This window comes from Triticum aestivum, chromosome 3D, assembly GCF_018294505.1.
Source record: "Triticum aestivum cultivar Chinese Spring chromosome 3D, IWGSC CS RefSeq v2.1, whole genome shotgun sequence".
In the NCBI taxonomy this organism is placed as follows: Eukaryota; Viridiplantae; Streptophyta; class Magnoliopsida; order Poales; family Poaceae; genus Triticum; species Triticum aestivum.
In genome coordinates, this window is record NC_057802.1 from 17365876 (window position 1) to 17386293 (window position 20418).

The 20418-nt window shown below is 50.2% G+C and overlaps 1 protein-coding gene across 8 annotated transcripts in view; it reads left to right on the forward strand.

Annotated features, from left to right (window-relative positions):
* The window catches only part of LOC123076938 (LEAF RUST 10 DISEASE-RESISTANCE LOCUS RECEPTOR-LIKE PROTEIN KINASE-like 1.2), a 32795-nt gene extending 17370 nt beyond the window's left edge, over positions 1–15425 (forward strand). For 3 of the 8 annotated variants that reach the window (XM_044499097.1, XM_044499099.1, XM_044499104.1), the window contains exons 2-4: positions 13562–13597; positions 13771–14019; positions 14158–15425. In XM_044499097.1, the coding sequence (XP_044355032.1) occupies positions 13562–13597; positions 13771–14019; positions 14158–15098 (1226 nt within the window). In that variant the 3' untranslated portion in view covers positions 15099–15425. Of the gene's footprint in view, positions 1–6; positions 3033–3597; positions 4909–5788; positions 7742–9681; positions 11319–11351; positions 12428–13561; positions 13598–13770; positions 14020–14157 lie in introns of those variants that run through there. The other 5 variants (XM_044499098.1, XM_044499101.1, XM_044499103.1 and 2 more) reach the window with 5 other exon arrangements.
* Positions 15426–20418: the final 4993 nt, after the last annotated feature.

Below are 20418 nucleotides of genomic sequence, written 5' to 3' on the forward strand. Positions count from 1 at the left end.
TCATCTTTTAATCAAGTTCGTACCTAAGCTAGGACGTGGGGTGCCTAAGTAACTTTCATGGATTCCCATAATCGTTGGAACAATCAAACATGTTACTACTCACTAACCGAGGATTATGATGAAGTTGTTAGTTTTCTTCTTCTTATTCCTACATTTTAGAAATCCAGTGAATCAAACAGGCCCTAGTTAGTCTGAATTGAACTCCTGAAGTTGGCCATATATACAGCCTAAATTGGCATCACGCACTTGTTCGGTAATCCAATCAGAGTCCAGTCACACTTTCAGTTCTTTTTTTTTAGACAAAGTCACACTTTCAGCTTCAGACAACATATTAGTTATTTGGAACTTTTGGATTGTTGGATTGGGAGTGGCTACAAGACAGTGGACTGAAGAAAATTTAAAGGGTCAGTCGATTTCTAACATTCTATTTCAACCGTTGGATCAAGATCCAACGTCCACAACTTCATCTTCAACCTGTGAGCATGCACTGTTTCTCTTCAACCTCAAATCTGACCCCAAGCCGCCAGCTACCACCAGCCTAACCACTGCCACCTGCCCCCCGCGGCCGGCGGCGCTCCAGCGATCGCCTCACCGCGCCGTCCTCCCCTGAACCGCCCCACTGCCGGTCTTGCTGCCGCCCCGGTCATCCCTCTAGCCTCGCCCCGTCCAGTTTTTTCTCCGGAGAAGCCCCACCACCGCCGTCCACCTCCGCCCCCACCTAAGATAGATAATGGGGGTGATGACGGCGAGCCCCTTCCTTCTCTCCAGGGAGGCCCTTCCTTCACTCAGAATTGACTGACCCGGATTCGAAATTCAGCCGACTGACATGTAGCTAATATGGGTTGGATTACGGTGCGTTGGCCCCCAACAGTGGAATTCTGTCTGGCGTAGCGGAGTCCTTAAGCGTCAAATAGGTGGACAAACGACCATGTGCAGCTATTTGGGCCAGCTGTTGCCACAACCCATGTTAGCCCGTGTCTTTGTTTTTGTGAAAAATGTATTTTGCTTAATAATATTTTAAAATGTTGTCAAAATATCAGTTTGAAAAAGTGCACAAGAGACTGCGTGAAATGAAAGACATGTTCATTTGTACAAACAATTATATTCATGTATAAAAAAATCCATGGACTTTTTAAAATCGTATATGTGAAATAAAATGTTCATCAGATATTTTATTTTTTCACATGTACAGAGAATTATATTCAGATGTTTAAAGAATTTACATAGTTTTTAATGAACCAAAGAAAAATAATCAAAAGAGGAAAGATGTATAAAAATAAATATAAAACTGATACCAAAAGGAAAATTAGAAAAATAAAAAAACCACCTAAAAAACATGGGAAACAAAAAACAGAAAACTAGAGAAGATTCCAAAAAAAGAAGAAGAACAAAACATAGAAATGACTGACCCAGGAGATGTGCTAGGCCCAATTATGCGTCCTCGTTTGTGTTATGCCGACATTTTAGTGGGCGTCAAATAGGGTTTGTCAGCGTAGCCGGCAAACCTTGTTTTGGGTCTTAGCCCCTTAGTGGCGGGCCACCTGGGCAAATACATAAACCCGCAACCTCGCTCGTACTTTTATCCGAGTGTCATCTTTGACTCTTATTTGAGGCGCGTTGCACTGGATAGTTGGTTTCTTATCAGGTTTAAAAAGTTAGTGGTTGTTTCCATAATGAAAATCGTTGAGAAGGCTAAATTAAAAAGACGCTGTAAAGAATCAGTTTGGAAATTCATTTGATGCTTTCAAGTCCTTGGAGAAACCACTATTTAGAACTTTGCCAAGTTGCACGTTACAAAAGCTAAAATGACGCAAAGTAAAATGTGTGAACTCAAGCTTTGAACAGACGTCTCCCCTGCAAAGACCGGAAAATTGCACTCAATTTCTAAAATGCGCAGCCCCAATAGCCAATCAGTGCAAGGATCTTCCTTCCTACTGATAGTTACCGCTGTCAAGTGTGAATGCCGTAGAACAAGCGCATGGAGTATCCGGAACCGACAGAACCAGCGTACCTAATAAGCATCCTGGTTCAAGTCACATCACGGGGTCAGGTCATGGTCATGGCTTAGGGACAAAATGGGTAGCTCTCAAGGCCTCAGGTTTTAAAGGTCATGGCTTTCCGGTCTAAGGGGTCAGTCAATTGGGGAATTTCGTGGAGGACGATCGCCTGAAGAAACTTTCCAGTCAAATGTTCCGGCTAATAGTACTCCGCTCGCTTGCCGTCCCCTTATATGGTCCATGCTTCGACCACGGTATTTTCTCTCTTATGTGTAGCCGACCACCACAACCCCCTTTGGCACCGCTCGCTGCAATCTTTCCAAATCCCTTCTACTCCGATGCCGCCGAGCTCCTGGTTCCTCACCTTAATCTGGGTGTGGTGTCTGCCACTGATGCTCGTGGAGGCCGAGGAGCAGCAAGGAGAAGTCTGCTCGGCCAAGTGCGGCGATGTTAGGATCTCAAATCCATTCTGGTTCACTGACTTCGAGACCGGAAGATCATGTGGTTCGCCTGGTTCCCCGGGCTTCCAGCTTACATGCTTCAACAACAGCTATTTTCCATTTCTACCGAGCTTTGTGCCCGACAGCCCTGGCTTTGCAATCATGAACATATCTTATGGGGAACGCAGCTTGCGCGTCGTTGATCTGGGCAAGCTGCAACTATTACATGACCAGCCCGAGATCTTCAACCGCTGCCTTCCGATCTGGAACACCTCTGTCAAACTGGGCCCCTCGTTTAAGATCTCCCCCGTCAACCTGGAACTCATCTTGTACAACTGCACGGAGAAGGCTGCGGCAGCGGCACGCCGGGAAAAAGAACTGGTGCAGACAAAGACGATGAGGTGCGTGAACACGAGCAACACGTTTGTTCGTGCGGGAGTGCCATACGACCCCACCGGGAACTACTCCGGTTATGCTTTGGAGGACTGCGCTCCAATCGTCTTGCCGGTGTTGCCGTCCGGCGAGACGAACGCGAGCCACTACGAGCGGCTCATCCAAAGTGGCTTCCTCCTGAAATGGGAACTGCCCCCTCCAGGTAAGTTCACCCAGTCAAATCATCTTTTATTCTAGTTCGGCTAGCCGCAGTCCCTAATTTGCTTGAATTTCCCTAACCGAACCAAGCAATCAATCATGTTAGCTTAGTGCTCTCACTAGGTACGTCATTAGTTTTTTTTTTTTTACGAATGCTCGTTAGTGGGGCCTATGGTTTTTTAGCAACTGCGCCTATGTGGTACACTTCTATACTTTAAAAAAAATGTCATTTTAATGCAATGACTTCAGTGACTTATAAAAAGTGATTTTAATACGTCAAGAGAATATGTTGAATGTTCATGTAAAATATTTTTGTTTCATAGTAAAACTAATTTTATAATAATTAAAGAAAGTCCATATATTTGAAAATAACTACAAGAAAAATGGTCATGTATGTCAAAAGCGATGTTCCTGTATTTCAGAACAAATATTCATGTTGAAAAAAAGTTCAAGACTTTGAAAATAAGTGTAAATATAATATATATTTACGACAAAAGTATAGTAAAAATTCAAATAAATATAATTATAAATAAATTCACATCATAAGCCAGTAATTTGAAAAAAAATGGAACTAAAAAAGTGAAGAAATTAGACAATAACAAAAAATCAAAACAAAAAGGCCAAAAAAGTAAAATTATAAATATGAAAACAAAAGGTAAGTAAAAATGATTAATATGAAAACAAAATCCACTTTAAGTGATTTGGATCAAGAAGACCATAATCGTTCTACAGTTTTGCTATCTCTAAGTTGGCTGAGAAGTTGGTTTCCGTACGCTGGCCAGGTCACACATCACAAAGGCTAGCGTTGCCAAAAAAAAAAAGGTGCACTTCATGTCTAGACGTAGAAATGTGCAAACAGAGGTTAGAAGTTTCTTTTATTAGATTAGATAAATGTCTAAAAAAGAGCACAAAATATCCTGGCCCTGGTTCCGGTGACATCATGGGCGCCCGGAGGTCATGGCATACCTTACTTGCAGATTTGATAAGTCATGGCTTACTAGTCTACTGGGAAACTTCCTGGATGATGATCGCTTGGCCCAAATTTCCAGTCATGTATATGTGGTTCGTGCTTCGAGCACGGCACTATCTCTTATGCGTAATCTACCTTCCCACAGCCATAGCCCATGACCAGTGAATCCAGGTACCACCCTTTGCTATCCACTGCAATCTCCCCAAATCTTTTGCTCGGATGTCTCCCAGCTGCTGTTGGTTCTTATTCTTCATCGGTGTGTGGTGGCTGCCGCCGATGCTCGTGTTGGCCGAGGACCAGCAGGGGGGAGACTGCTCGACCATGAAGTGCGGCAACGTCAGCATCCTTCATCCGTTTTCCCTCACCGACAGAGAGACGGGAAGATCATGCGGTCCTGATCCCTACCCGGACTTCGATGTCGCTTGTAACAACAAGAGTATTCCAGCTCTACGGAGCTCTATACCCCTGAACAATGGCTTTAGAATCCTCAACATCTCTTATGAGGAACGCAGCTTCTATGCCATTGATCTGGGCAAGCTGGACGTGTTGAAATCCACCGACAAATGCAGTGCCGTGTTCTATAACACCTCGGTCAAACTGAACCGCCCGTTCAGGATCGCCCCCGTCAACCGGAACCTCATCCTGTACAACTGCACAGAGGAGGACGGAGCAGCGGCCGCGGCACGTCAGGACACAGGCCTGGCGCAAACGACAGTGAGGTGCGAAAACGAGTGGGAGGTGCTTGTCCGCGTGGGAGTGTCTCATGACGTGACCGGGAGCTACAGCAGCTACGCTTTGGATGGCTGCCGTGCCGTCGTCGTGCCGGTGCCGGCCTCGTCGGCAGGGGCAAACGCGAGCGACTACGAGCAGCTCATGAACGATGGCTTCCTCTTGACATGGAATCCGCCACGTAAGTTCACTCGTCAAATCATCATTTAATCAAGTTCGTACGTGAGCTAATTTGCTTGGATTTCCCGTATGGAACCAAAGCTAAAAATCATGTTAGTCACCAAACGATGATAATGTTGAGTTGATTGTGGCGGACCAGCGGATGTTCCGCTTGCCCTTGACGTGGGGCGACCTGCCTGCACTAGCCAAATTGCCATGCTTGTTTTAGTTAGAATTTACCGGATCACTGTATACTAGTATATCTTGCCGGCATGGTGGCCTGGAATCCTTGTGCTATTTACAGGTGTCCAGTAGACCTGTGCATCATTAGACGTCTACTAACAAGTGGAAGTGGGTCCACCATAAGTGTCTTTTGCTTAGTCTGAACTCTGAACTTCTGAAGTCTGCACTATGGCCAAAATTGGCTTCGTTCACTTGTTCAGGTGTATAATCAAGTAAGAGCCCAGTCAGAAATAGACCTCAGACATGTGGACTTCTATAGGCTTGTGTTTATTTTTTGCAACTTTCGGCCGAATTGCAGCGCGTCGACCCCAGAATGCTGGGTGCTCCTATTCATAGTTTAATAAAGTGCTATGGGCTCAGCCCATATAGTGCTGATGTGCGAGGACCGGTCCCATCAAAAGAAAAACTGGCACGCTCCCAGCTACTTCTTGCTCTGTTAAAACTCGATTAACATGAATTGCTTTAAAACTTAATTTTGAATTTTTTAAATGTTCTCAAAATTTATAAAATATTTTATTAATTTAACATGCTCACGAAAGTTTAAAAGTGTTCACGAATTTTAAAATCTTATTGTTTGGAAAAAGATGCGAATGAAACAAATGCTCATACTTTTTATTATAATCATGGATTTAAAACATATTTATGATTTTTTAAATGTCCATCATTTTAAAATGTTCATGTAGTAAAACAATAAATAATAACTAGAAACCAGAATGAAAGAAAGGAAAGAGTTTTTTTTGGAAGAAAACCTATTATAACCCTTAGAAAAAGTAGAAAAGTAAAAGACAGGGAAAAACCACCGAGAAGTAGTTGCCACTCGCGCCGAAGTTGAGACCGGACCATCATGCTCGCTCCCGTGCGATTTAGAGACAATTTGTCACAACCATTGCTCAATATGAATTCCCCACAATGGTGGAGTCCGGTCTGCGTAGCCCATGAACTGTGTTTTGAACCTTAGCCCTAGGCCATGGCTATCTTAGAAAATCCCTTGGTCGTGGCCTTCTGATGCCTCTTAATAAAAAGATTTTCCAAACACTGGCAAATCTAAATAGCATATCTATCTGAATAAAATGTGTTTACTCTAGGTTTGAATTGGAATTCTCCCTTGCAATTTAGCTACAATCTGTGACAACAAGTCATGAATTAGAATTCTCACGATGGTGGAGTTTGGTTTGCGCAGCCCACGAACCGTGTCTTGAACCTTAGCCCTAGGCCGTGGCTATCTAAAAAATAAAACCACCCCTTGTCGTGGCCTTACAATGCCTCTGAAATAAAAAGGATTTTCAAACACCGGCAAATCTAGACTACATACCTATCTGAATAAAATGTGTTCCGTCAAAAAGATCTGAATAAATTTTGTGTACTCTAGGTTTGAACAGGAATTTTCCCTTGCAAAAAAGAAATTTGCATGCAATTTCAGTGAAACGCAACCCAGTGACTGATCGGGCTATAGAACCTTCTTTTCTATTGGATACAGTAATCAGTAACCTGTCATCCCTTAAGAAAACAAGTAACCTGCCAAGTGTGAAGGTTGTACCAAGATTAGAGTCTGGCCAGATAGCAGACAAAGAGCACAAAGTTGCCGCAACCGAAAAAACCCAGCCTAAGCAGCTTGTTCAAATCACATCACATGGTCAGAGAGGTCATGGTCATGGATTAATTACCCCGTCTATTTTTTCTCCGCAAAGAAAAAAAAATTACCCCGTCAAAGGGTAACCCAGAAATTTAATATGTCATGGCTCTACTAGTCCAAGTGTTCACTGGGGGCGTTTCAGTATATGTGGACGATGATCATTTGCCCCAGTTTTCCAGTCAAATGTTCGTCGCTCACTCTGCCCTCCCATATATATATCTTTGGTTCTTCAGTTCTTCAGACCGCGGCACCCTCTCTAGCCTATGACCACCCTTCCATCCACGGAGCTCCTTTGCTAAATCTTCCACTCCCATGGCTCCGAGCTGCTGGTTCTTCTGGGCGCTGTGGCTACCTATGATGCTCGCGGTCGCGGCGGCCAAGGAGCAGCAAGGGGAAGGATGCTCGGATTCGGCCAAGAGATGCAGCAACGTGACCATCTCCCACCCGTTCTGGCTCAGGCATAACGAGTTGGAGCGAGCGTGTGGTGTCCCAGATTTCGAGGTCACGTGCTTTCACAACACTACTCCAGTTCTACGGAGCTCTGTGCCCATCGGCTACGGCCTCTCTATCATCGATATCGATTACGGGCAACGCAGCCTGCGAGTCGCTGACGCAGGCAAGCTGGAGCTGTTGTCCAACGACTGCCTGCCGGTCTGGAACACCTCGGCCAAGGTCGGCGCCAGCTTCATGATCGCCCCCGACAACCTGAACCTCGTCCTGTACCGTTGCACGGAGGCCGCGTCGGCCGTGGCCGTGGCGCGGCGTGACAGGGAGCTGGTTCGGACGAGGATGAAGTGCGGTGACGGCAGCGAGGTGTTGGTCCGCGCGGGAGGGCGGTACGGCGAGACGGGCGGCTACGGCGGCTACGAGGGCTGCGACGCTGCCGTCACGCCGGTGCTGGGCGCGCACGGCAAGGCGAACGCGAGCGACTACGAGCGGCTCATCAACTATGGCTTCCTCCTGACATGGAAGCCCCCGCGTAAGTTGGCCCGTCAAATCATCTCTTGATCGATCCAGTGTGTGGCTAAGCTAGGACGGACGTACGCCCAGTACGTGCCTTGCCTTTGCTTGGATTTCCCTTACCCGATCAAGCAAGCGATCCATCGTGCCACTCGATCTCTTGTTTGAGGGTAAGGCCGTGGACCCGTAGTAGTCGTCGTGCCCAGTTGTGGCGGGCACTTCCACCTTCCTGGTCGCTGAGTACTGTGCGTGCGCCCACTTGACCATAGCCACTGCATCTTGGGCGGCAGGCATGTTGGCATTGCGCAAGTTAGTGCCAGTACCCTTTTTATCTTCCGTAGGCTGTCGGGTAGATGCATTTCATCCTTGTGTGCTCTAGCCGGCTGACATCCACTTGTTTTAGTGTGACGCGTGGATTTCACAAAGAAAAGGGCCCGGCTACCTTTTTACCTGGGTGATCTTTGTAGCATTCGTCTGCGCCTGCCCATGTACTACCTAGATCGATTTTTCTCGCTTTCAGTTCACAGCCCGGCCGGGTGCTTTTCGACGACACTGCTTGCACGATTTGTGCACGATGAGGCAGCTGGGCCTTTCATCATGTCTGATTCATGGACTAGCACTAGTAGAAAAAAAGGCTTCCATACGCCCCCATTAGTCCCCAAAATAATCGAACCGCGACCAAAGGGGTCTTTAGTCGCGGTTCGGGAGGAGACCCGCGACCAACTATCTGGGCCCAGCGCGCTCGGTCGACAGCTGGCGGACGGGAGGGGCTTTAGTCCCGGTTGGCCTGGCCAACCGGGACTAAAGGTCCTCAGGCTGGCCCGAAGTCCTTTAGTCGCGGTTGGCCAGACCAACCGGGACTAAAGGTTAGCCCTTTAGTCGCGGTTGGCCAGACCAACCGGTACTAAAGGGCCCATCAAACTCTACCCCCCTGGACCGCCTTTTCAGTTTTAGAAAAACCAAAAGAAAATGATGCAAATGTCAAAAAAATAAAATAAAATAAGTTTCTCATGTGATATGTGGTCTAGTTGTTGGGAAAATTAACAAATATGAATTTCGACTTTATTTGCAAAATCTCTCTGGAATTTCTTAAAATGGGCATAACTTTTGCATACGAACTCGGATGAAAAAGTTTTTTATATGAAAAATCATCTACTCGAAAACATTTTCAAAATCCTCAAAAACCTAACAGAAAAAAGATACGGGGCTTTTAAGATCTGGAGAGGCAAAAAAATTCAAAAAAATTCAAATTGTGGTCAAACTGTGGTCAAACTAATTATTCTACAATATTAATGTTACTAAATAATTATTTTATTTTTTTTAAATTTTGGTCAAATCTGGTCAAACTGTGGTCAAACAATGGTCAAACTAATTATTCCAGAAATATTAGTGTTACTAAATAATTATTGTTTTTTAAAACAATAGTTTCAAACTCAAACAGTGAAATGTGTCACTTCATGCTCAAGCTAAATTCCTGAGGGTTAATAGAATTGACATCCTACTATTGTCAGGAAAACAACAAGTGCAGACTTGGAAACGAGGGAGAATAGAACCCGGAAGTTAAGCATGCTCAGGCTGGAGTAGTGAGAGGATGGGTGACCGTCCGGGAAGTTAGATGATTTGGAATGATGAGGGGTGATTAGAGATTAGAGGATAAATTGAGCAGTGATGAGGGGTGGTGATTAGAGATTAGAGGTTAAAATAATTCAGAAATTTGAAAATAAAAAAAATAAAAAAATTCGCAAAAAAACCAGGTTTAGGGGGGCTAAAACCCTAAACCTGCGGAGGAGGCCTTTAGTCCCGGTTAGCCACGAGAACCGGGACTAAAGGTCCTCCGCCCCGACGGACCCCTGGCGCCCACGTGGACGGGCCTTTAGTCCCGGTTAGCCACGAGAACCGGGACTAAAGCCTTTAGTCGCGGTTCGTAAGAGGCGCGACTAGGGGGGGTTTTTAGTCGCGCATATTTAGTCCCGGTTGCACAGCCGGGACTAAAGGCCTTTGCGAACCGGGACTAAAGGCCCATTTTCTACCAGTGTAGCACCCTTGGATTAGTTGTCGTGCAAGGATCGGCTAGCAAACTGTCGTGCGTAAAGTAGTTTGGTAAAGTAAACTACTCCCAAGTGGGTAGTACCAGCTTGCATTAGTAGCCTAGTAGGTGCTCGTTAGCACAAGTACGTGGGTGCTAGTTTGCATCAGTAGATGCTCGTACACTAGCACAAGTGGAAAGAAAGTTGCTGCTAGACCTAGCGTACGGACCAAGACTGGATCGATCAGCCCAATTTGAACTCTCAACTCTCAAGTCGGCACTGGCTGACAGTAGTTTCGAAAAAGGTTCAAAAGCGATTCATCAGTCTTCTAGTAAAAATTTCGGATTTTGGAAAACATGCTAAACATTAGACTTAGTATATGCTGTAAGCCGGTAACGAGCACACGCCATTGTGTGGAAAATTCGTGCCAATACGTATGATCAGCTAATTGGAGTACTGTCAAAGGTTTACTAGTCCGCGCTTACGTTTCACCGGTTCACGTGTACGACCACTGTTACCAGTCCTCACACAAGTACCCAGCTAGCTCACACCCATGGGTCCATGGCCGACAGGAGCGTGCACCAGCCGCAGCCGATCGACACGACGAGCCCGGGCTCGCATCTTATCCGGTCCAGTCGCATCACTGCTCGACCACGACCGGGGATGGCTGAAATGCGCGTGTGTGGACGTTGGCTGCACCGGTCAAATGTTCCGGCTGATCACTCACTGAGCCCCTTCCCTGATGGGTGTCCATATACGTAGTAGGTACGATGAATATCACAGCTGATACAATTCTATATCCTCCTCCATATCCACTCCACTTTGTGCCAAAGAATTATCCTGCTACGTACTCGCCTTAGCCATCTACCGGAATCATCCTCTCCCGCATGTTCCCATGGCGCCTGGGGCCTTGCCTCTTCGTCTCCGTCGCCGTCGTCGTTATCGTCGCTTCCACGATGCCGGCACGGATGCTCGCCGCGGCGGCGGCCTGCGAGCCGGAGCGATGCGGCAACGTGAGCGTCTCAGCCCCGTTTGCGATCCTCTCGGGCTCCGAGGAGAACCGATGCGCCCAGATGGGGTTCCAGGTCCACTGCAACGACGACGTCCCCTACCTTGGGTACTATGAGCGCAAGTACGGGCTCCAGATCCTCGACATCTTCTACGGCAACGGCTCCCTGCTCGTCTCCGACGTCCACAAGCTCGGCGACTTCTCCAATGGTTCCAGCTGCCATGTCCCCACGGCCAACACCGCTAGCAAAATCGGGCCTCCGTTCTACATGAGCCTCCTCAACCGGAACCTCATCTTCTACAACTGCGCCAGGAAGCCGAGGACGGCGCGCCGAGCGGGGCTGGTGGACACGGTGTGCCGGAACAACACGTTTGTCCGCGCGGGAGGGCGCTACAACGCGTCCGGCAGGATCGATAGAGGGTACGCCTTGCCGGGCTGCAACGCCACCGCCGTGCCGGTGCTGGGGGCGTCCGGCGAGGTGAATGCCGGCGACTACCAGGAGCTCATCAGCGATGGATTCCTCCTCACATGGCAGCCGCTGACGCCGAGTGCCGGTAGTGGTGAGTTCAGTCGTTGAATTAATCATTTTCTATCGAGTTCCTAGGAAACAAACAATCTGGCCTCAGCTTCAATTATCTATGGGGCCATGCAAAATTAATGGCGGGTTGGCAAGCCGTCACCGTCGCCGTCGCCGTGGCGGGCCATGGCGGGCGCTCCTCGCCGCCGCCGCCGCCGCCGCCCACGGCATTGCCGCTGTCCAACGGCATCCCCGAAATCTAAGGGACACTAATTAAAAATTGGAAATGCGAAACAAAATAGCGCGTTGACTCTGACTAGTCAAGCCGCTCTGGCCACCGTCCTTGTTCCCCAAGTCGCACATCCCACCCTCCATTCTGTCCCGTTAACTAGTCCTCGCCAGGTCCGTTCAGTCAGCCATCCCCACCCCAACCCATGCCGCCGCTCCAGCCCCCTCTCCTCCTCCTGCTCCTGCTCGTCGCTTCCTTTCTCCGGCTGCCGGTGCCGGCCACTGCGGCCTGCTCGCCCAAGAAATGCGGTGACCTGAAGATCAGTTACCCGTTCTGGCTGGAGGAGCCCGGCAGGCCGCCCTGCGGGTCCCCGTCGTTCCAGCTGAACTGCAACGGCAGCCAAGCTCTCCTCACTCGCTCCATGTTCGGGGCCTACCAGGTCGTTCAAGTCTTCGCCGAGAACTCCTCCTTCCTCGCCGTCGACAAGAACCTCCCGCTCGACGACGGCTGCCCCAAGTTTTGGTTCAACATCTCGCTGGGTCTCGGGCTGGGTCCGTTCGTCATCAGCAAGAAAAACAAGGAGCTGCTCGTCCTCGACAAATGCACCAAGGAGGCGACGCCGCCGGGATTCAACCGCACCCGTTGCGCCAGCGAGTCTTTCATCCGCCTTGGCGGGGAGTACGGCGGTCACCGCGAACCGGGCGTTGTCCCACCGGCCTGCCGTCTCTCCGTCGTGCCGGTTCTTGGTTTTCCGGGCGGGGGCGACTACGTCCGGAGCATGAAGCAAGGGTTCCTGCTTGAGTGGGCGGTGCCGTCAGACAATTGCCCCAAGTGCGAGGCAAGCGGCGGGCAGTGCAGGTATGCCAACGACGGCACCGGGTTTTCCTGCCATTGCTCCGGCGGCGTGTACCCTGAGAAGTGCGGTGAGTTGAGGAAAATTAACTGACAGCGCCACCATGAATTTCCCTAGTCAGTAACTAGTTCTTTGATCAAGCTAACCCCCTCAAAATTTCAAGTGCTAGCGACCGATTCAGTGACTCCAAAAATGCCTGACGTAGGTAGAAATTTTGACATTGCCATCTGACATTGAATCGCTGTCAAAAACAGATTTACTGCGTTTTACGTCGCTGTTGCTAGGAGGAACATAGAATGCTGATTGTTGTTGTTTTTTCAACTCTTGAGTGCTTGCTTGGTTTCTTGGAGCTCCTGCAGACTATTATTTTGTTTCTGGTAGTTAGTGATGAAGTTAGCCCATTGATTGAGACGTTGGATGATTGGAGCCTATGGATTCCTAGTCAAATGCGTTTGTTGAATTAGTCAGCAATGCTATTCAACAAAGATGCCGTACTGACGGTTCCAAACAGACTATTCCCGTAATTGCCCGATCGATGCGCTTACTTTTCTGTGCCCTGGTCCGTGTTTCAAACATGTGGAAGTCAATGTTATTGCAGCTGTTTGTTGTTGAATTAGTTAGGTTAGGGGTGTAACGTTGAATTGGACACTGTGATTTGCTTAAGTGGCTACTTAGAGATGCTGATGCACATGGTAACTGAGTGTTGCACTGCTTAAGCAGTGCAGAAGAGTGGCGTGATGCCAATAATTATGGCAGCTTACAGCATTCCATTTAATATTTCTCTGTACCAAGGCACCAAGCTAGCTTCAATGGAACTATCTAAAAAACTCTGCTCGTTTTCTGGAAAACTATGATGGCACAGTTGCAGTTTTGTTACGTTTTGACTTACTGCAAATGTATGAATCTGTTATTTTTGGTGTCACTTTTAGGATCTAAGTGTCATGATTGTGGCTTCTTTGAATTTTTTTTCCTCCATATATGTTGCCACCTTCACTAGAGAATCTGAAATTCAGCTGTTGCTGGATTTTCCTCATTAACCAGTCACAAAAGGGAGTTCAACTTATGTAGAAGCTGGCATAGTTATCATGAAAAAACCAACTCATCCTACATAAAGTTCTTCTCATTTGTCAAGTGATTGATTACTCATACTTCTTGTTTGCTACTTCATAAACCGTGAAAATATTGACAGACTCTTCTTATGCAGGGGGCAGTAAAAAGACGACAAGAATGTTCATAATATGTGAGTCCAATCAACTATCAAGCTGCTCGGCCCATCTAGTCCTTCGGTTCTTAATTCCTTGCTCCAAATTATAGCATAATATGGAGAATAAGGGGGCAAAATCTCATGATGAAGAATTAATCAGATCCCTTGGTTGCTTCATGTTGCTAATGCGTTATATTTGTTGTGAACAGTTGGATCATTAGGCGGTCTTGCTGCATTAACGGTGTTCGTCTTCTATCTCTTGCACCAACGAAAGAGGAAACGAGCTGTAGCTTCAGACGAGTTGATGCGAAGTGGATCTTCAATGACGTCATACAGTAAAGACCTTGAGCTGGGTGGTTCGCCTCATATCTTCACTTTCGAGGAACTTGAAGTAGCTACTGATGGATTTAGTGCTTCAAGGGAGCTCGGTGATGGTGGCTTTGGAACTGTTTATAAAGGTAAAACACATGTTTGCCAAACTCGCTTGTAAATCTTAACTTTGGAACAGTTTAGAGCTCTGTTCTCAAGTCTCAAGTGTCATCTTTGATAAAATTATCAACTTAGACAATGACAACTTTGACATTTTTGTCATTCAGGAAAACTCAAGGATGGGAGAGTAGTAGCGGTGAAACGCCTTTACAAGAACAACTACAGACGGGTTGAGCAGTTCCTCAACGAGGTAGACATCCTGTCCCGCCTGCTCCATCAGAACCTTGTCATCCTATATGGCTGCACGTCGAGGATGAGCCGTGACCTTCTCCTGGTGTACGAGTTCATCGCAAATGGGACGGTTGCGGACCATCTTCACGGATCACGCTCAGCGGAACGAGGCCTCACGTGGCCTCTAAGACTGAACATTGCCATAGAAACAGCTGAAGCACTGGCCTACCTCCATGCCGTCGAGATCATACACCGGGATGTGAAGACAACCAACATATTGCTGGACAACAGCTTCCATGTCAAAGTTGCAGACTTTGGGCTGTCGCGCCTGTTCCCGCTCGAGGTCACCCATGTGTCGACTGTTCCACAGGGCACACCGGGCTACGTCGACCCCGTGTACCACCAGTGCTACAAGCTGACCGACAAGAGCGACGTCTACAGCTTCGGCGTCGTGCTGGTGGAGCTGATATCCTCAAAGCCTGCTGTGGACATGAGCAGGAGCCATAGTGAGATCAACCTGGCCAACATGGCTCTCAACAGGATTCAGAACCATGAAGTTGTTCAGTTGGTTGATCCGGAGCTCGGCTACGACACCGATCCCGAAACGAAGAGGACGATCGACCGCGTGGCCGAGGTGGCCTTCCAGTGCCTGCAGATGGAGAGGGATCTGCGGCCGTCGATCAAGGAGGTGGTGGAGATCCTGACTTGCGTCAGGGACGGAGACTGTCGGGCTAAGAGCATGAAGAAGAAGGCGTCTCAGAAAGAGGACGCGCACTTGCTCACGGAGGGCCTGCAGTTTTCGCCTGACACGGTCATCCATAGATTCGATAGCCGGTCAACTAACCACTCGGTAGCGTCGAATGCTAGCGGGTTATGATGCGCTTTGTATTGATTCTGAAGAAATAAGGCCGCCCTGTCGATCGGATGAGTTGTATATAGCATAGAGTTGCTAATGAGGTGATTCATCTTACTAATAAGTACAGGCTCACGGTTGCAGTAACTCTGCATTTTTGAGCTTGGCAATGATTCAAATGGTAGGTGTATGTACTAGGAGCAAATTCCAGGGTAAGCACTGTAATATACATATAGTCGGTTCAAGTTGACCAAAGGATTGAATTCAGAAGTTGAACTGATCAACATTCATATTATAAGTAATCACACTGTACTTATATATAGGAGCAATGTACAGTTATTAGAAAGAGGACGCGCACTTGTTCACCGATGGCCTGCAGTTTTCGCCTGACTTGGTCATCCATAGATTCCATAACCAGTCAACTAGCCACTCGGTAGCGTCAAATGCTGAAAAGAATATTGCCGAGGCCCTTTTTGGCACTCTTTGACAATGACAAAACAAAGTTCCCAATTTTTTTAATAGATTTCGATGGATTAAAGATGAAGATTAGAAGATACCCTTTTAATCAAAAAAATTATATTGTTATGATCTCTTGTTTGATGCATTAGGAAAGTAAGGATTATAATTAGTTGATCCTAAATAAACGAGAATACGCAACACCAAACCTAAAAAAGAAGTCTCCCAATGTCAAAAAATCATGGTCGAAACCAAGGGCCCGTTCTGCCCTACAAGGCCTCAAAGGAAGGAAATATTCTCATGGGTCTTGAGCAACTTGTTCTTTCCTGATGGGTACAGAGCTAACCTGACAAGGAGAATGAATCTTGTTATGTTGTAAAAAATTTAGGGAAACGTTTACAATCGGCACGCCGGCCGAACGCTCTGCCGGTCGCGTCCACGCGCGTGCACTCCCAGCCATTCAAGGTCTGACACGTAAGGGTGGGGGGCCACCTTATCTTCTGTCCTCTCTCTCACACGTCCACCTATCTTTCTCTGTTCTTTTCTCTCTCTCTCTCTCACGCACCCATCTCTCTTTATCGGTACCTTTCTCTCTCCCACCGTGGACATGGTCTCAGGCATTCTCCTCGTCGGCGGTCTCTCACCGAGCGCCACCGCCGTGGGCCTCCATCAGCGACCCCCTCCTTCGATCAACCTTGTCTCAACGTGGTGGAGCTGACGGGCGATGCAGACGAGCCTTACCGGAAAAACCTGCAACCTCGATGTGAGATGCTGGAAAGCTGCGACCGACACCCGTCGGCGCTGGAGAAGAGGCACCCTCAAACTCCCATGGTGCTACAATTGGCACCCACCGTTGCTGGAACGGTGGTCTCCATTTGCTACAACCGGCGGCGCCAAAAAAGCTGGAATAGTTGGGAATGCGAGCTGCATCCGTGTTGCTTTTTGCTGGAACCGCAGTCAACTTTTGCTACATCCACCACGCGGTGTTGGTCGAGACGACGGTGATGTTGTTTTTTTTGCTGCAACCGTGTTTGAATTTAGCTGGAACCAGAGACAACTTTTGCTACAATCCACCATGGTGGTGTTGGTCGCGGCGGCGGCGACGTTTTGTTTTGCTGCAACCGTTTCGGAGTTTGCTACTAGCGGAGGTGTCATTTGCTACTACTGGAGCTTCAACGGCGACGACGGTGAGGCTGCGATGGCGAGGTTGCAACGGCGAGGCTACGGCGAGAAGGTTGCAAGCTGCAACGGCGAGGCTGCTGCCGGCGACAACGAGGCTACGATGGTGAGGTTGCAAGCTCCAACGGCGAGGCTGCTACCCGACGACAGCAAGGTAGCAACCTGCAATGGTGAGGTGGGGTTTTTTGCTGCAACAGTCATCGGATTTTGCTACCAGCGGCGAAGGATTTAGCTACATCCGTCCTGGTGGAGCTGCAACCCCGCGACGGCGGCGACCTTTTTGCTGCAACAGTCGTCAGATTTTGCTACCACCAGCGAAGGATTTTGCTACATCCATTCAAAATGTCGTTTACTGGTGGCCGTCTGGAATCCCGTGCAGCGAGCGTCGACGGCGAGTGGCGGCGGTGGTGCATCGTGGTGTCGCATCAATGGAGCATCAACAACGGGAGTTGCAACCAGTCGGGGCGGAGCTGCAACCGAAATTGAAGAGCGGGGAAGTTTCTTCGACGAGCAGCGGAGGGCTATGGGGCGTCGGAGTGCGAGCAGCCAGCGGCCGTTTTTCCCTCGCGGAGCTGCACACGGGAGGCTATGGCGTGTGGGCAGAGGTGGGGTTTTTTTTCCTGAGATTCGGTGGGAGGTAGAAGACGAGTCAAGAAGAGGGGAGAGAGCCAGATCGGATGACAGACAGAGGTCAGATCGAACGACTGTGGCTGGACCGGCCCAAAACTAGCGCCGGCGCACCGGCGCCTAGTGTCGCCCAAAAATTTAATAAGAGTATTTTTATGGATTCGGGTGTGTGCGTGTGTGTGTGGGGGGGGGGGAGCTTCGAATCGCGGTGTTGCTGCCCACAGGCTCATAGGCGTCCACGGCTCCATCAGACATCATGGCGGAACCATTCTCCTCATACACGGAGGAGCAGCAGGCGCAGGCGCCCCTCCTCGTCGAGGCCGCTGCGAGGGACGATGAGTTTGCGCGGGCAGATCGAGATGGTGCTGGCATGGTCGATCATCGATCGCGGTCCAGTGCCGCCATCTCCCGAGGCCCAACGTGGCGTTCAAATTGGATGCCTCATGAAGGAGGAGACGACATCTCCGTTGGGCAGTCACGCGGTCCATATCACGGGTCACCACAAGGAGCAAACGTCGGCGTCTCCGACGTGTTGGCAGTCGGGCAGCCAGTGGCGCCCAATCACCGTGAATAAGGAAGAGCCCTTCTTCAAGGCATCCTCCAAGCCACCCCCAATCACCGTGGATGCTGTCTTAGCAACCAACTTCTCCGAGCGGGACTGGCCAAACCTGAGCGCTTCGCTCGACTCCAAGGCAAGGGGCAGGAGGTGCAGATGGAGTCTGCGGCCGCACGTCGCCGAAGGCAGCCAAGCATCTACACCAGACTAATTTGCAATTATATTTTTGAGAAACGGAACATACCAGTTTAGACCGACCCCCCCTCTCCCTCCTGCGACGCTCCCGCGAGCGCCGGGGAGGGCAACCCTAGCTGCCGACCCAGGCCCCCCTTTCCTCCCTCCTCCCCCCGCCGCCGCCGCGGCGCGCTGACGGGCAAAGCCCTGCCAGCATCGACGGCGACGGGGTGCTTTTCCTCCAGCCGCATGGGGCCGAGCGGCGCGGGCCGACGGATTCTTGCAGCGGCGCTGCGCAGGTACAGGGCGTGGCGGCGCGGCGGCTGCAGCTGGCGGCGGAGGCGCTGGTTGACGGCAGCGGCGTGGAGGGGTTGTGGATGGCAGGACGGCACTCGTGTCCTTGGTTGAGTCAGGCCAGCCTCGATCTGGCTGTCGACACGGGTGGCTCGGCTCCATGCGGCGGCTCGGTTGGGTTGGGTCGAGGGTGGTAGCTGGGTCCGAGCTCTCCTCTGCTCGGTCATCCGTGGTGGCATGCCTGCCATCCTCCGGTCTGGTCCAACCATGCCTGGCTAGATCTGACGCTGGCAGGGGGCGCGGGCCGTGTTCGGCGTTGGCTGGCAGGTGTTGGGGCGGTATGGCTGCTTGGCTGGGCGGCGGTGTGATCCAGATGGTGGTGGTGGTGGTGGTTCGTGCTGGTGGTGGCGCTGGCGGTGGTGTGGGCTTCGGTCGACCTTGCGTGCGGCGGCCGTTGGCGGCGAGGGTGGTGACGCTGGCTCGGGGCTGCCCCTCGGGGTCCCGATGTGGATGTGGGCTGCCACGGCGTGGTGGTTGCCCATGGTGGTGGTATGGGCCGTTTCACAGCGGCGGCTGGACTTCTTCGGCGTCAGCCTGTCGGTGAGCGCCCTTGACGACCTTCGATTCCTCTCCCCGTCGTCCAGGCGCTACTTTCATCAGAGGGTTGGCCCTCTCCTAGCTGCGGCCCATCGCCCGTCTCGCGCCCGGTAGCGGGACCGAGCTCGTCCCGCGCCCGGCAGCAGGACCAGACTCGTCTCGCGCCCGGCGATAGGACCGAGCTCGTCCCGCTCCCGGCAGCAGGACGGGTCGATGGTGGCCAATTTTGGCCGGCCTATTGGGTCTCGGCGCCGGGGACAATTCATGGGTGCGAAAGGCGGTTCCTTTCCACTCGTCTCTTTGGTTGGGCTAGCGGTGGGTGGCGAGTGAGGTGGCGTCAAGGTCCTGGATGCCGGGGCGGCGGCCCTGGTGGTGGTGTCGCGGTGCTCCTGGGCAAAGCCCATGGCTTGGTGCTGCCTGGTGGCCATGGCCGTGTGGGCGGCGTGGTAGCCAGGGTGTGGCGTTCGATGGCGGTGAATATTGGCCGGGGTGAAAATCTGTTCTATCTTCGGACGGACCAGCGGCGGCGAAGCTTGTTCCCTTCTTGAAGGCGTCGCCGCGGCTCTCACTGCCCGTCGTGTTGCTCCGAGAGAAACTCTGATCCTTGGGTCGGGCGGTGGCAGCGCTTTGGTGTCGTAACCTTCCTGTAGGCACCGCCTTGGAGCCCACGGTGCGTCATATGTGGCTTCTTCTCTTCGCGGTGACGTGTTTACGGCTGAGGCCCCCCGGTGGCTCATGTAGTGCTAGGGGTGGTGTTGCTGCGCTCAGCGCCTATGTATCCAGTATCCTGCCTTGGGTGTGTGCATGTGTTTCGGTGGCGTGCGTTGTACCGGGTTGTTGTTGATCTTTACTTTATATATAAAGCGGGGTGAAAGCCTTTTTGGGTAATTATATTTTTGAGTTACGCTTTAGTGACCGCGGCTTTTGTACTGAAAAGAACACCACTGAATATGTTGAAATGACAACATATAAGATATGGTACAGGACGTCGAACCAGTTTGTATTTTCTTAAAATTTGGAATGAGGTGCGTATGTAAAGTGTATCATGGTTTTCATCCGGAGCCTTTAGTAAGGTAATGACACCGAAGCGCCGCCGCCGCTCGATCCAAATGATCATGGTTTTCACCCGGAGCGATTTGAAGAGAGTAGCCATGACGATGCCTTCATGGACATCCTCGAATGCCGTCGCCATCGGTCTAGACAAGCCAGATAGGAATCAGTACCCAGCACGCCTCCTGGCCTCCAAGACCACGAACGATTGCCTAAAACACCGACCACCACGTCGCTCAGACTGCCATGATTGTTGTGTCCACACCTAAGCCGTGAGCTCCGCCCGCGAGCACCGTGGCTCCCACCACCAAGGGTCGCCGCCCCGGCATCCCAGATCTCCCCTCCGTCACTGCCATTGCACCCGGATGCCAACAACCAGTGAAGCGGCAAAAGGCATCACCAAGAGCCCTA